General features: G+C 40.2%; 2 protein-coding genes across 5 annotated transcripts in view; both read right to left on the bottom strand.

The window, feature by feature from the left end:
- PPP2R3A (protein phosphatase 2 regulatory subunit B''alpha) overlaps window positions 1-12,587 on the bottom strand; it is a 200,844-nt gene that overhangs the window by 108,226 nt on the left and 80,031 nt on the right. For all 4 annotated transcript variants that reach the window (XR_014823976.1, XM_021069482.2, XM_021069483.2 and 1 more), the window contains one exon: window positions 5,157-5,259. Coding sequence is in view for 3 of the 4 variants with exons in the window: in XM_021069482.2 (XP_020925141.2) it covers window positions 5,157-5,259 (103 nt within the window). In the remaining variant the exon portion in view is untranslated. The remainder of the gene's footprint in view (window positions 1-5,156; window positions 5,260-12,587) is intronic.
- The window catches only part of IL20RB (interleukin 20 receptor subunit beta), a 991,209-nt gene that overhangs the window by 938,257 nt on the left and 40,365 nt on the right, over window positions 1-12,587 (bottom strand). The gene's annotated exons all lie outside the window — the stretch shown is intronic.

Here is a 12,587-nt window from a genome sequence, read left to right as displayed (position 1 = left end):
ACCTTAAAGTATTTTATGATATTTTGACTATATAAATACCGTTGAAAGCTAGGTTAAGCAGTGCACAAGGAATGCATTTCATTTCTTCCTGGTCCAATGTCATGTTCCTTGGGGCATTCAAAGTCGAAATGCTTCAGGTATTGAGGCTAAATGAACTTTCTTTTCTTACCCTCCACCGGCTGTTTATAATCATGTCACATTTCAGTTTGTTTCATGTTAATATATGACTGTCTTACACAGTTTTTTGTTTGCTTCATTTCTCTTGGAGTTTCTAATTGCTTTTCTTTAACTTGTTGATACAGAATGCTGTGCCTTCATCATATTCTCCAGTTCCCCTGCTCTCAAATATAACAACTATTAGGTGGAACCACTCTTCCCCTCCTACCTCCCTCTATGGAGAACTTTCCAGAGAAATCCTCCACCTTCTCTATTCTGGACTGGCTGCTGTTCAGCTGCCAACCTGGGACTTTCTTTTACTGCTTCTCTGGACTGAGTCTATTGATTTCTGGATCTCATGCATTCTTCCTTCTTCTCTTAATTTGTTGCAGTTTATATTCAAGTAACTAAGAAAACTGGAGATAAATTTTCTGAGTTTTTAAGTGTCTTTAGCTTGGCAGGATACAGAAATCTGAATTCAAATCCATTTCTCCACGGAGCTGCCAATGAGAGTGTAATACTGCCCCCATTCTTATTCCCATTAAGGTGACTTGATTTGCTTTCTGTAGGATTTCAGTGCTTTTCTAAAATTTCAAGAGGACTTGCTTATGTATGTTTTCTTTTATTCATTGTGTTTGGTGCTCAGAGGCTCCTTTCAACCAAAAGACTTAAATTCTGTATCATCTCTCTGATTCTGTGACTAGAGGGAACATGAGAGGTTGGGGTGGGAGGGTGACATTCTGTTTTTGCTCCGATGAAGCTTGCACAGGCATGTCATGGTTCCCCAAGAAAGAAAACAAGAATCCCACTGCATTCCTTCTCTTTGGACCCAACCTATCACTCCAGTCTTTCTGATTCTCTCTATCCTGTATTTGATGATTTCCTTCTCTCCACTTTTCCCTTTCTTTCTTCCTCAGACTCCAGTTAGATGCTGAAATTGAATTGGTCCTTTATGTCTCTCTCTTTTATTTTTATTTTTTCCTTTTTTTTTTTTTTTTTTTATGGCTGTACCTGAGGCATATAGAAGTTCCTGGGCTAGGGGTTGAATCAGAGCTGCAGCTGCTGGCCTACACCATAGCCACAGCAACATGGGATCTGAGCTGTGTCTGTGACCTACACCACAGCTCACAGCAACACTGCATCCTTAACCGACTGAGCGAGACTAGGTATCGAACCCACATCCTCATGGATACTAGGCAGGTTTGTTACTGCTGAGCCACAATGGGAAATCCCCTTTATGTCCCTTCTGTGTCTCTCTCCTACATGTGCATTTGTGTGTGCCAGAAATAGCCTTAACTTTATTTATTTTTGTCTTTTTTAGGGCCATATCCACCGCAAATGGAAATTCCCAGGCTAGGTGTTGAATCCGAGCTGCAGTTGTGGGCCTACACCATAGCTACAGCAACGTGGGATCCGAACTGCGTCTGCAACCTATATATACCACAGCTCATGGAAACGCTGGATCCTTAACCCACTAAGCAAGGCCAGGGATAGAACCCGGGTCCTCATGGATACTATCAGGTTTGCTACTGCTGAGCCACTATGGGAACTACCAGAGATATTCTTAACTTTAGTTTCCAGGCCATATGTTAAAATTTTTCATTTTGGTATTACATTTTAAAATTCTAACAGTTCTTTCTTGTGTTAGCATTCTGTTTTCATAATATTCTATTTTTTTTTTTTTTTAATTCTAATGGCTACACCCATGGTATATGGAAGTTCCCAGGCCAGGGACTGAATTCAAGCTGTAGCTCTGACCTATGCCACAGCTGTGGTAATGACAGATCCTTTAACTCACCACACCTGGCTGGGAATTGAACCTGCACTTCCACAGCAACCCCAAATCCTGTGGTTTGATTCTTAACCCTCTGTGTCGCAGCGGAAACTCCCTCTATTCTTGTTTTATATAATCTCTCTGAATATAATTACTTTTTTAAAAAGACTTTTTTTTTTTTTTTTGTCTTTTTGCTATTTCTTGGGCCGCTCCTGCGGCATGTGGAGGCTACCAGGCTAGGGGTCTAATCGGAGCCGTAGCCACCAGCCTACACCAGAGCCACAGCAACACAGGATCTGAGCCACATCTGCAACCTACACCACAGCTCACGGCAATGCCAGATTGTTAACCCACTGAGCAAGGGCAGGGACCGAACCTGCAACCTCATGGTTCCTAGTCAGATTCGTTAACCACTGCGCCACGATGGGAACTCCTAAAAAGACTTTTTTTTAAAAAAACTTTTTTTTTTTTAAAAAAAAGAGTAAAAGAACAGTTTCAGACTTAGAGAAAAATCGAGAAGATGGTGGAGAATTCCCATATACCCTGAACCCAATTTCCCCAATTATTAACATCTTACATTAGCATTTGTTGTAATTAATAAGTCAATATTGATATAACATTACTATTATTAAAGGCCACACTTAATTCACATTTCTTTAGTTTTTTCTAATGTCTTTTTTCTGTTCTAGGATCTCATATTACATTTAGTTGTCATGCCTCTGTAGGCTCCTTTTGAGTGTGACTGTTTTTTGGACTTCCCTTGTTTCTGATGACCTTGACAGTTTTGAGGAGTACTGGTCACACACTATGTAGGATGTTCCTATATTGGAATTTCTCTTAAATTGCTGTATTGTCTGTTTTGTTAATTTGTTAGGCTACACTCATATGTGGGAGCCGGGTAAGGAGTCAACTGGTCAACTCTTCGGTATACCAACCTTCAATGATTCCCCATTTCTAATACTTCTCAACAGATCTGCCAACTCTGAGTTCATGGCCTTTCTGGGATTCTCATGAGCAGAGTGGAACAGGGCAACTCATTTCTCCACTGCCATCCATACATAGCTTCTCATTCTGGGCTGTGGGTGCCTTAGCCTGCTTCTGCTTTCCATCTTTAAGAAATACTACATTTCCTGTATATTGATTTTTTTTTTCTCCTCCTCTGTCCCTCTCTGCCATTCCATTCATGTTCAGGGGCTTCTTCTTCTTTTTTTTTTTTTTTTTTTTTTTTTTGGTCTCTTTTTAGGGCCACACCCATGGCATATGGAGGTGCCCAGGCTAGGGGTCGAATTGGAGCTGTAGCTGCTGGTCTACACCATAGCCATAGCTACGCCAGATCTGAGCCACATCTGCAACCTAAACCACAGCTCACAGGAACATTTGGCCAAGGATCGAACCCATGTCCTCATGGATACTAGTCAGATTCGTTTCCACTGAGCCATGACGGGAACTCCATCCTTTAAAATATCCATATTTTAACTTTGGAGGAGTTTGGAAAAGAATGGGAGGAGGATGTGTAAGTCTGTCATCTTTTACCAGAAGATTCCACGTGTCTACTTCTTATATGAAAATATAATTTCACCTTACATTTAAGGGAAGGAAGTATAAATGTCCACTAACTCACAATTACAATTTCATTGTTTGTTTATTTGTAATTGTCTTGGTATAGACTCAGTTTATATTCCTGTCAAAGCTCTTCTTTAAGTTTCTAATAAAACTCAGTCAGGGTAGGTCCCCATAGGAAAAGGAATTCATCCATATGAACCTTTCACAAAGAAGCTATGTGCAGAGTCATGGGCAGGTTAAGGGAACAGGTGAATGGGAGGCACAAAGGAGTTATGGGAACCCAGTAGGCACTGCAACTGTGGGGAAGGGTCCAGCAGAAGCTGTATTACAGAGAAATAGTTACTGTGCTGAAGCGAAGAGTCATGGAAAAAACGCTAACTTCTTTCTCCTCTGCCCTCCCACCTCCTGCCAGTGCTATCCATTGGCCAGACCCAACCAGAAGCTAGTTGGCAAAGGGAGCCCAAAGATGCAGTTTGTAGGAGACAGCAGAGCCAAGAATGGATTGAGAAGGTGAGGGGAGGGTGGCTAGAGAATTTTCACATAACATAAATAGGAACACATATTGTTGGTTATTATGTATGAAGGTCTTGATTAGATATAGAAAACTATTAACAATTCTCATTCCCATGAATACTTTCCAGAGGAGGACAAAACCATGTAGCATATGAGTGTAAGGATAATCAAGGCTATTATGTAAATTAAGGTAAGCTCAAAAGCCCTGCACATAAAATAAATTACAACCAAACTTCATTTTCTGAACATGTAAAACTGTCCAAACAATTAGAAATCTATGTCATATGGTGTCAGAAGAATCAGACAGTGTTTCCCCTGGGGTGACAGTGACTGTGAGGGAGGGTGCATGAAGAGTTTTAGGGGCACTGGTGAATGTTTTGTTTTGTGGTCTTAGTGCTAGTTACACAGATGTGTTCCCATTGTCAAAATTAATTGATGCATGTCTTTTTGTGTGTGTATGTTACAAATCAACAAAAATCCACTTAAAAAAATGATGGTACAAAAATACAACTTCAAAATCCCCAAATATGTCAATGAACTCTTCTGCCCTTCTTTAGGCATTCTCATGAACAGTCAACATGGATGTACTAGAACAACAAAAACAATGATGTGCATTCAACAGAAATGAAAGGTAGATCTCACCTTCAAGGAATTTATGAGCTACTTAGGAAAACAGAATATTTAGATATGAAATTAAGAATATTATCAAGCAGCATATTAGGCTATGAAGAATACTCTAGGGAAAACAGATCCAATACTGGCATGTAACTGATTCTCATCAGAAGGCCTGTCTCTTGGAGATCTCTCTCTTTAACCTTAACAAAGGTCAACTCGGCTAACTAGGCCAAATGCCTGGTTTCAGGAGGTGCTTCCATGGTTGCCGTGGGTGGGCAAGGGGGGTGCTCAGTGGCTCTCTCTTCTGCTTTAGTGGGAGCCATCCCTATTTTATCTGTTTTATACTAAGGGTTCTGTGATAATTTTCATTTAACAAAAAGATTTTGGAGATAAAACAAGTTTTGGAAACTACTCTTCTTGAAATATGACCTCTACATTTGTATATCTCAATCGACAGATCTTATAGTTGAAAAAAATTTGAAAACCTCTGAAACTCTCAAAACCAAACTAGTTTTTAAAAGGAAATGAAAGTTACCTGAAGTAAAGGAATAAAATCGTCCTGTTCTAGAGAGCTGCAGCCTGGCCTTGCTAGAAGACAGATAAACTTAGAGGCATCATCGTGATGGTTACTCAGCAACCTGTAAAAGAAACAACTGCTTAGGAAAACTGGCTAATGACAACAACATCAATAGTGGGTAATCTTGGTCTGATCTGAAGGCTGTTTAGATCAAGAATCAAGTGCTCTTTTTCAATGATTAAAAAAAAGGAAAATTTTCATGTTCTTGATTTTGTCAAAGGACCAACTTAATAAAAGCTTAACAATAAGATGGAATATTATTTTTATAGAATGCTTCTGAGACCACAGAAGAGGTAACTGAAACAATGCAGGTAAAAATACACTAGAAGGAGAATGTCTATTCAGGTTTAGCTCAGGGTATCTGGAACCAGAACTCCAGAGCTGTCCACCAGGAGGGAACATATATGACAGACCACTACACACCACATAAGACATAAACTTCTGTTTGCCCAAGCTGGCAGACATATTTAGGGACAACCTGATAGGGAGCTTTTGAAATCAGACTTTGAAGGACTAGGCTTAAGAAAAAATGAAGGCCCTATTAAGTCTGCAAGCTCTGAGAAATCCTCACATCCAATTCATTGCTGGATATTTCCATTTGAATGTTATATTCTGAGAGCAAAGTCAAAATAGTGAAAACTAAATTTAAAATCTCCTTCTCAAAGTCAGTTTTTTTTTTTTTTCATGGACATCTTTTTTGGTTAATGGTAGTACCACCCAGGTGGCCTTGAAAATTTGAAGCCTTTTTTATAAATTAATTTTTTAGGAATTCCCGTTGTGGCCCAATTAAAACGAATCCGCCTAGGAACCATGAGGTTGTGGGTTCAATCCCTGGCCTTGCTTAGTGGGTTAAGGATCTAGCGTTGTTGTGAGCTGTAGTGTAGGTTGCAGACGTGGCTTGGATCCTGCGTTGCTGTGGCTGTGGTGTAGGCTGTCAGCTATAGCTCTGATTGAACCCCTAGCCTGGGAACCTCCATATGTCACAGGTGTGGCCCTAAAAAGCAAAGAAAAAAAAATTTATTTTTTTGAAGTATAGTTGATTTATAATGTGTTAATTTCTGCAGTACAGCAAAATGATTCAGTTTTACATATATGTAAATTCTTTTTCATTATTCTTTCCCATTATGGCTTTATCATAGGATATTAAATAGTTCCTTGTGCTATACAGTAGGACCTTGTTGTTTATCCATTTTATATATAACAGTTTGCATCTGTTAATCCCAGACTCCCAGCTCCATCCCTCTCCCAGCTCCCCTCCCCCCGTGGCAACCACAAGTCTGTTCTCCATGTCTGTCTGTCTCTGTTTTATAGATAGGTTCATTTGTGCCGTATTTTAGATTCCACATATAAGTGATATCATATAACATTTGTCTTTTTATGACTTGCTTTGCTTAGTAGGTACCACATCTTCTTTATTCATTCATCTGCTGATGGACATTTTAAGCTGTTTCCAGGTCTTGGCTATTGTAAACAGTGCTGCTATCAACAGAGGTGCATGTATCTTTTTGAATTAAGAGTTTTCATCTTTTCCAGATATATGCCCAGAAGTGGAATTGCTGGATCATATGGTAACTCAATTTTTAATTTTTTGAGAAACCTCCATGTGTTTTCTATAGTGGCTGCACCAATTTGCATTCCCACTAACAGTGTAGGAGGGTTCCCTTTTCTCCACATCCTCTCCAGCATTTGCTATTTGTAGACTTTTTGATGATGGCCATTCTGATTGGTATGAGGTGATACCTCATTATAGTTTTGATTTACATTTCTCTAATAATTAGCATGTTTTCATGTGCCTACTGGCCATTTGTCTATCTTCTTTGGAGAAATGTCTATTTAGGTCTTTTGCCCATTTTTTTTTTTTTTTTTTTGTCTTTTTAGGGCCGCACCTGCAGCATATGGAGGTTCCCAGGCTAGGGGTCTAATCTGAGCTATAGCCACTGGCCTATGCCACAGCCACAGCAACACAAGATCGAAGCCGCATCTGCAACCTATACCACAGCTCACAGCAACGCCAGATCCTTAACCCACTGAGCAAGGCCAGGGATTGAACCTGTGTCCCCATGGATGTTAGTCAGATTTGTTTCTGTTCCCATTTTTTAGTTGTGTTGTTAGTATTTTGGCTATTGAATTGTATGAGCTGTTTGCATATTTTGGAAATTAAGCTCTTGTTGGTTTTATCATCTGCAAATATTTTCTCCCAGTCTGTTGGTTGTCTTTTCATTTTGTTTACGGTTTCCTTTGCTGTGCAAAAGCTTATAAGTTTGATTAGGTCCCATTTGTTTATTTTTGCCTTTACTTCTTCTGCCTTGGGAGAGTGACCTAAGAAAACACTGGTATGATTTATGTCAAAGAATGTTCTGCCTATGTTCTCTTCTAGGAGTTTTACGGTGTTATGTCTTATATTTAAATCTTTAAGATATTCTGAGTTTATTTTGTATCTGGCGTAACGGTGGTGAAGTCATTTTAAACTTATTTCTCTTCCTTGTTTTCCACATCCAATTAGTCTTCAAACTTTTTTTTTTTTTTTTTTTTTTAAACAGCCTCACCTGGGGCATAAGGAAGTTCCCAGGCTAGGGGTCAAATCAGAACTGCAGCTATAGGCTTATGCCACAGCCATGGCAACAATCAATCCAAGCTACATCTATGACCTACACCATAGCCAGATCCTTAACCCACTGGGTGAGGTCAGGGATTGAATCTGTGTCCTTACCGGAACAATGTCACGTCCTTAACCTGCTAAGCTACAATGGAAACTCCGAGTCTCCACACTTTCTTGCTTTTTTTCTGTAGTCATGCACTGAATGCTAATTGTATGCCACTCTCTGTGTCTAACTTTGTGGATACTTGGGATACAAAGAAAGTAAGACATGGTTTTGTGCCCTGTGAGGAGCTTATAGTCTAGTGAGAGAACTACACCAATAAGATTATACTCCTGTGTTGACAGCCACGACAGAAATGATAAGCCAGGGTGTCAGGGAAGGACACAGGAAGGCCAGTGAGATTCCCTGAGCAGGTGAAGTAGGAAAGCAGGCTGTTGTGAATCAAGGGTGTTGCGTGTACAAATGCCTAGGTGAGAGTGCAAGTGCACAGATTCTGTGGGCAAGTACAAGCACTGGGGTGGTAAGGGAAGGGGACATGAGCATGTAAAATCAGACCCTGGAGGCCCTTTAATGTTAGATCAAGAAGCCTGGACTTCAAACTACTCATAGAAGAATTTTAACTTGGACAGTAACAGAGGTGTTTTTCACAAATATCAAGGAAAAATCCAACCAAGGGTCTGGATGTGGATATGAGCAGTAGGAGATGAAGAGAAAGGAGCAAATATGATTGAAATAAAAGGACATGATAGTTAGGAGGTGGGGATAAAGGAGGAGAGACCATGATGATTCCCAGGTTTCCAGCCTGGACCACTAGGTACTTGGGATATAGGATGGAAACATTGGAGTTCTGAGGAATATTCCCTCCAAACATTTTAGACAACCACTCCTTCCTTCCTATTTCCATTTTACCATCAAATCCAGGGTTTTGTGCTAAGACTTCTAGAAGGGAAGGGGGTCACAAAAGGCTTCCGTGTTCATTTAATTCACATCATTCTAAGATATTCTTTGATTATATAATTCCCTTTTCCAAAAATGTAGCTTTTCCTCAGGCCAGAAATCAAACTTGAGCCACAGCAGTGACAATGCCAAATCCTACATAAACAGAAGCTTTCTACTACTTCTATGAGTAAGTCTCTAAGTTGGGCATTTAAAGTCCTCTTTAAGGCCTCCTTGCCTACCTCCTGCTTTTTTTTTTTTTTTTTTTTGTCTTTTTGCCATTTCTTGGGCCGCTCCCGCAGCATATGGAGGTTCCCAGGCTAGGGGTCTAATCGGAGCTGTAGCTGCCAGCCTACACCAGAGCCACAGCAACACAGGATCCAAGTTGCGTCTGCGACCCACACCACAGCTCACGGCAACGCCGGATCATTAACCCACTGAGCGAGGCCAGGGATCGAACCCGCAACCTCATGGTTCCTAGTCGGATGCGTTAACCACTGTGCCACGACGGGAACTCCCCTCCTGCTTTTCTAAACAAAACTTTCATTCCAGGCAGATGGCTTGACCCACTCCTCTCTGAGCATGCCAGGTTTATTCTTCCCTCGGTGCCATTCCTCATGCTGTTCTACTCCCAGAATACCACCTTTCCCACCTTTGCTATCTGAATGCTGGCTCTTCTTTAAGGTTCAGCCAACAACCCACCTCTTATAAAAAACCTTTTCTGACCACTAAATTCCTTACTGATCTTTGTACTACTTAATTTACATATATTACATATACCATTGTACCATGAACTTTCTTCTATTTCTCTGGCACCTAAAGGGCAGGAAAGTTACAGTTCTTTTTTTCCCTTGGTACCCAACATAGTGACTTCCACATAGAACATTATCGATCTAACAGATGCACACTTAACTGACTTCTTTTGTGATTATTAATGCCTGAGTCATTATCTTTAAATTTATTCTTCTTTTCTTCAGCATGCTCAAGACCTCCAGACTTAAATAAATATGTGTTTCAGAAAAAGACTGGTGCAGTAGGTGCTGATGGGAACCATCTCTTAGGATTAGAAAATGAGATGATCACAACAAAAAGGCAGTGAGATCTTTGGAAAATAGTGCTTTTATGAGGAAAGGATAGTACCATTAAATAAAAACTGCAAAGATATGGCAGAGAAGAGATACTTTGAGGGGGAAAAGTCCAATCCAGTATGGCTTCTTGCTATCAGAAGCATGAAACAGGAAAGAATGGTGAATTACGATTCTCAGGCAATGCCAGTGGCTGGTGAACTCCATTTGGCAGGAGAGAAAGATAATTAAAGTCGTGAAAGCTTGAGAAAGAAGGTAAACATAGCTGTATGTTTTAAACTGGTACCTTCCAGAGCCTTTAAGACAAAATATTGTTGAGTTCCCTGGTGGCCCAGTGGGTTAAGGACCCAGTTAAGGAACCTGCTGTGTGCAGGTTTGATCCCTGGCCTGGGAACTTCTGTATATCATGGGTGTGGCCAAAAAAATACTGTTTTGTTAATGGACAAACGACATGCTGACATGAAAAGGTAAGAGAAAGTAAAGCATAAAAAAGCAGGAGCAATATTACTGACTCTGAGAGGAGCTCTGCTACAAGCTGGTAGTCTAGAAACTCAAGCAGAAAAGTGGTGGAGGAATGCCTTTCCCCTCAAAATGTCTTGATTGTAAGAGAAAACAGATGTAAGATATAAAACAGGCAGCAGAGCAAGGAAGGGAGGGTAGCAGAGGCAGGGGAACAAGAGTTTGTTAAGGTGTTCATGCTCAAACTACTTGGAGGAGAGCTCAGAAGCCTCCACCCCAGGAACACTGGGAGAGGAGGCAGGTTATTTCCTGTTATGCTGTGACTTTTGTATTGGACTTATCCCCCAAGATTATATAGAGCCTATTATTGGAGAAAGTCAGCATGTGTATGTATATGCCCATATGTTTTAATTCTGTCATTAGCTTCCAGTTATGTTTTTGTACTTCAAAGTTTTAATATACTATACTTGGACCCAAGTCACTTTATGAAAAGGGTAAAATACATAAAAAATTACAAAAATAAACACATGTCTTCTTCAAGGTCAGTGTGTTAACTCAAACCACCATGTGTGGTTGCTTAGTCTTCCAAAATAGCCATAACTTGGGTCACCTTTAAAGCATCCTCATTTTTAAAAGGCATTTTTAAGTGCTCTGAGAGGATCTCCCACTAGAGGGCACTCCAATCATTACAGTATCTGGCCAGAAGATGAAGCTTTCAGATACATTACACTTAACAATTCACAGAATTTTTTTTAATGAAAAAAGATTGGGACAGTTGCTCATGCTACATAACTTCATAAGCAGTTTCCAGCAGTAACTGAAAATGACTTCTGCTTCATATCTTTTTTCTACTTTTGCCTTTTGCAAAAAATCTCTTTTCCTTAGCTATAAAATGAAAATGATTCATCTCAATAAAGGAATACAGCTGTTGTGGGTGCTGCTGCTGCTCTATCCACCAACATAAATGTCCACCCTATCTCAGTGACATAAAGTCTTAAGATTTTTAAGCTGACTATCACTTTCTTTAATATTATGCAGTTAATTGCAGGTAACAAGTTGATCACTAAGTTGTCCTTTGCTATAGACAGCCTCAGGCTCACAAAAAAACAGGTCCTAGCATATTCAAAATAACTCAGAATCTAAGTAGTTACAGTTCTTTTCTTTGACTCTAATCATTTATAGCTATTTCCTTTTCAGTTCTTTTCTTTGACTCTAATCGTTTACAACTATTTCCTTTTTTTTTCCCCTCTCCCAGCTTGTTCAAAGCTTTCGCTTAAATAATCATAACTCACTTCTTGCTGCTTTCCCAGACTGTTAGATGGTTTTTACCTACGATGCTGAACTCAATGGCCGAAGACGTCCCTGACAAGAGCTGTGCAGTGTCCCTATTCTTTCCGCCCCTGGTTCACACTCCATCTGAGGCCTTTTCAGGGCCTGGCAGAGAAGCTAGCTGAATGAAAGATAGAACATCTACATATTCCATGTTCTTCAATTCTGCTACCTTTACATATTCATTTAAAATAACAATAATAATATATATATATTTCTTTTCCAGCTGTACCTGTGGCATATGGAAGTTCCCAGTTCGGGGATAGAATCTGAGCTGCAGCTGTGATCTCCACCACAGCTGTAGCAATGTCAGTCCTTAACCCACTGCACCAGGCAGGGATTGAACCTGCGCCACCTCAGAGACAATGCCAGATCCTTAACCCAGTGTACCACAGTGGGAACTCCAACAATAATAATTAATAATAGACAAGCAGATCACCCAGCTGAAGTCTTAGCTTTACTGGTGGGGAAAGGAGAGTGAACCCAAGCCGACCACGCTTATTCACGTGTTTGGCTCTATTTTCTTCCCCCAGGTTCTAGGCTGCCAGAACAGCCAGAATGGCAAATGCTAATCCCTTTACTGGTTTGTACCTGACTAATTAGTGCTTTTTGTTAATTCTAGGATCCAAAGAATTCTCTTATTTTTATGACTGCTTAACCACACATTAAAAAAACTACATTTTTTATATTTTTATCCAGCTATTTCCTATTTGCTATAAGAGAGGTGGAGTGGTGACCACAGCACCAACTTGGGAGGGTCATTTCACTGGTATATGAGGAGTGATTCTCCCAAGACCATTTTATTTATTTTTTATTTTATTTTATTTTTGGCTGTGCCTGCAGGACATAGAAGTTCCCAGGTCAGGGATCAAACCTGTGTTACAGCAGTGAAAAGGCTGGATCCTTAACCTACTGTGCCACCAGGGAAGTCCCTAAGGCCATTTTAGTACTTGGTATTTGGAAAATTTACAAGTTCCTGT

Source organism: Sus scrofa, chromosome 13 (genome assembly GCF_054392235.1).
Source record: "Sus scrofa isolate SSC_HxYL_T2T_F1_AM1 chromosome 13, Sscrofa_HxYL_maternal_Yorkshire_Landrace_v2.0, whole genome shotgun sequence".
NCBI lineage: Eukaryota > Metazoa > Chordata > Mammalia > Artiodactyla > Suidae > Sus > Sus scrofa.
Note: the sequence above shows the minus strand (reverse complement) of the source record. Positions and strands in the feature narration are given on the sequence as shown.